At 48.3% G+C, this 3,339-nt stretch overlaps 1 protein-coding gene across 1 annotated transcript in view; it reads left to right on the top strand.

Moving 5' to 3' along the window:
- Positions 1–1,021: 1,021 nt before the first annotated feature.
- The window catches only part of ccn1l1 (cellular communication network factor 1, like 1), a gene marked incomplete at both ends in the record, with an annotated part of 9,926 nt that continues 7,608 nt past the window's right edge, over positions 1,022–3,339 (top strand). The window contains one exon of the mRNA XM_080842594.1: positions 1,022–1,066. Coding sequence (XP_080698720.1) covers positions 1,022–1,066 — 45 coding nt within the window. The remainder of the gene's footprint in view (positions 1,067–3,339) is intronic.

The raw sequence follows: 3,339 nt of genomic DNA, 5'->3' as shown, positions 1-3,339 counted from the left end.
ATGGAATTGTATATGTAGACTGGCCAATTAGCAAACATAGTCTCAATAGACCTTCAGACTGCTCTATGAGTACAATAGCCAGCGAACATGTAAGGGGTCAAGATAGCAGAATGTGTCTTGACAAGTATGAACCTTAACGGCTCTTTTTGTACCCAGTGGTCTGATTTTGCAGATACCTTTTCCACAAATGATAGAGGAAGTCCGCGATGCTTGGTCTCCTGTGCTTCCTCTGTCAGACCCAGAGACCAAGCAGAAAGGAAACAGGATGACCTGTTGATCAGCTAGTCTCAATACGTATGCACATTCAAATCGTAAATAAGATCTGTCACTGTCGGTACATTTGTCTGGATCTTTTTGGGAGATTGTAATTTCTTCCAATTTCAGGAGGTTCGCCTAAGGGCCAGGACATTATGTGCAGACCGGGAGAACCACACTAAATGAAACTTCTGGCAGCTCCCCTCCCATCCTGAAACCAGACATCCGCCATGATGGCTGCTGAGCAGCAAACACAGAGTGAAATCTGTGTTTTAATAGTGGTACATCATTGGAATTGAGGCGACAGTGGTACAGGAGGTCGAGGAGGTAGAGAAGTCGATTTGTGATCAGAAGGTTGCTAGTTTGATTCCCTGTCGAAGCGTCCTTGAGCAAGACACTGAACCCCTAATTGCTCCTGATGTGCAGTGTGCCATCAGTGTAAATGTGTATACATGTGTAAGTCGCTTTGGATAATAGTGTCTGCTAAACGACTTAATGTAAATGTAAAATGTAAATGGAATAAAATCAGTACGACTTGGTCTTTTTTAATTGGCTTCAGGCCCATCCGCCAATGATGCCTGAAGACAGACTAGAAGGGGCTCCTTCACCTGGTAACCTGACAGTGAAAAGAATTATCTCATTCAGTTCCGTCAGATTAAAGCTTTCCCTCCTTTGAAAGACGCGAGAGATAACTTAGATCCACGGTAGAGTCAGTGTCTCTGCTGACACTGATGTGATCTCCCCCCTCTTTCTCCGTCTGCCTTTCATGGCCACCTGGGTTCGAGCCACGCCCGCACCTGTGCAGCTCCAGGTAAAACGATGAGCTTAGGCGACGAAGCTTCCCAACGACTGAGTTTCTCTCCGCAAGCGTTGTGTTGCCAAGAAAAAGTGTTATGTCTGCCTGTGGCTTGAATGCAAACACGTACACCGCGTAAACATCATTCTCTGCCAAACGCTGGACCGGCAGGCCGTGAAGGCCGAAAAAACGTCTGATGAAAATCCAGCTAATGAATATTCATCAGCGTCGCTGTAGGTAATCTCCCACCGGTGCGTCCGTTATTAGTAATAACGCGTACAGTACGCCGTGTGCCCAAGACAGAGGTCCTCCTCTCCTCCCTCAAGTGGCAAAGCTGACACAAGAAAGAGGTGACGGCATTTACAGGGCAGTTAGCAGCACGATGCTGTCAGGCATGATGTCATTCACACATCACAGGCCTACGTTGGCAGCGGCCGGCTGTGACCCTGTAACACGCATGCGTCGCGCCCACACTCCCTCTCTATAGGGCCAGTGAAAGATGCGTTCTCCCGCCGGCGAGAAATCGCCCGCGCCACAAAGACGCCTTTGAGGGGAGCATGACCTCAAGGAAAAGTGGACGCGAGCATCAACAAACTGCCGCTTTTTACTGTAATTCCAGCCACCTCGCTGGACAAGCTTGCCTCTGTGCTCGCTCGCGCGGGCAGGGCTCCGGGCCCTTCGTGGCATGGCAAACAAACAAGAGGGTCGGTGCCCACCATTGCCCCTCTCCTCCATGCCAACTTCTTGTGTGTACCCGTGCTAGCAAACTCACCCATCAGAGGAACAGGTCCATATTCTCTGGCTTTGATCCCTTCTAAATTCATAGGGACTTTGATGTCAGTTTGAGCTTGATAGATACATCAAAGACCAGTGGTTGTTTGGATGATTTTTTTTAACAGACCATAAGTATGTTTGCTAGTTCTAATTGGGTTACATTGTGGTAAATCACCTGTGTGTGTGTGTGTGTGTTTGTGTATGTGTTTATGTGTGTGTGTGTGTGTGTGGGAGACAGTGGATGTGTGTGTGTCTGTGTGTGTCTTCGCATTTGTGCAACAGCAATTAAGTGTGTTTGTGTGTATGCTTGTGCATACATAAGTGTGTATTGCCACTGGAAGGTAAGGCATGTGTGTGTGTCTGCGTCCATATTTGTGAGGTGGTGGGTGTGTATGTGTAACTAAGTCCATGAGTTTAAAAGACTGGTTTCCTCCTGGTTTCGTATTTGTAAACCTGTGGCACACCTCTCTGTGTTGTTGTGTCTGCATTCTGTGTCAACCAGACTGGACTATTGTGATCCGCCACGTCTGAACTGAGTGCTGTTGCACTTCCGTGAGACCTGAGATGATCATCTGTGCCCGTGCCAGCCATTTACCCACTTCTAATGCCCTCGAGTCCCTTTTCCCTTGTAATGAGTTGAATATGGGTCTAAGATACCACCATCTCCTCTTCCTGACGAGGAGGATAACAATCCTAATGTTGGCTGACTGCACCGGACACCCCGCCAACATGAGCTCTTTGACACTTCTGTGCCACTTCCTTCACAGTTTTTTTGTATGTGCTGTTCCATGTCTGAAAACTACAACAAGCATGGGATAGCATATAGAAGCTCTATCAGCATCATAGTAGCAGAACGGTGACATTTGCAAAAGGATCAATTCTGATCAATTCTGCTTGTTGCTGTTGATATTTTCGCCTTCATTTCCTTGTGCTTGGGTTAGATGAGCAAATACATGAAGAAATGCGGTTTCTCTCCTCCGTGGACCCACGTGAGCAACCGGTTCCAGGAATATGAAGACATGGGGACTCTCATGCCAGACTTAGAGATTCCAAGCTGGTGTCTCAAATCAGTCGCATTTGCGCAGACTCCTATGAAGCTCGGCTCAGATGCTTTGGGTGTTACAGGTCTCAGCCCCGGAGTACACCTGGCCTGACAGATGAGGCCTTGCGGTTTTGCTGAAGACAGAGAGAAGTACAGGGAGGGCGCTGGCCCCTCAGTCATCACTTCCATTAAACATGGTGAAGGCATGCAAACGAACAGCCGTCTCCACAACCACTCCGCCCCCCTCTCTTACGCTCAGTCGCCGTGTCCCACAATGCCCCACAATGATAGGTCTAAATGAGGCTCATTGTGCCTCCACCTGGAGACCTTCTGACCCTGTTAGGCAGGGTTGTAGAGGCCTCCTTGTTCTACTGTATGGAATCCATACAGATGTCCACCCCCGCAGGCGAAAAGCGGGCCTGTGCCTTTAATACCCATAATAGGACCATTGATATTACACCACAAAACAGAA

This window comes from Sprattus sprattus, assembly GCF_963457725.1.
Source record: "Sprattus sprattus genome assembly, chromosome: 7".
Classification (NCBI taxonomy): Eukaryota; Metazoa; Chordata; class Actinopteri; order Clupeiformes; family Clupeidae; genus Sprattus; species Sprattus sprattus.
This window is presented reverse-complemented; position numbering and strand designations above follow the sequence as displayed.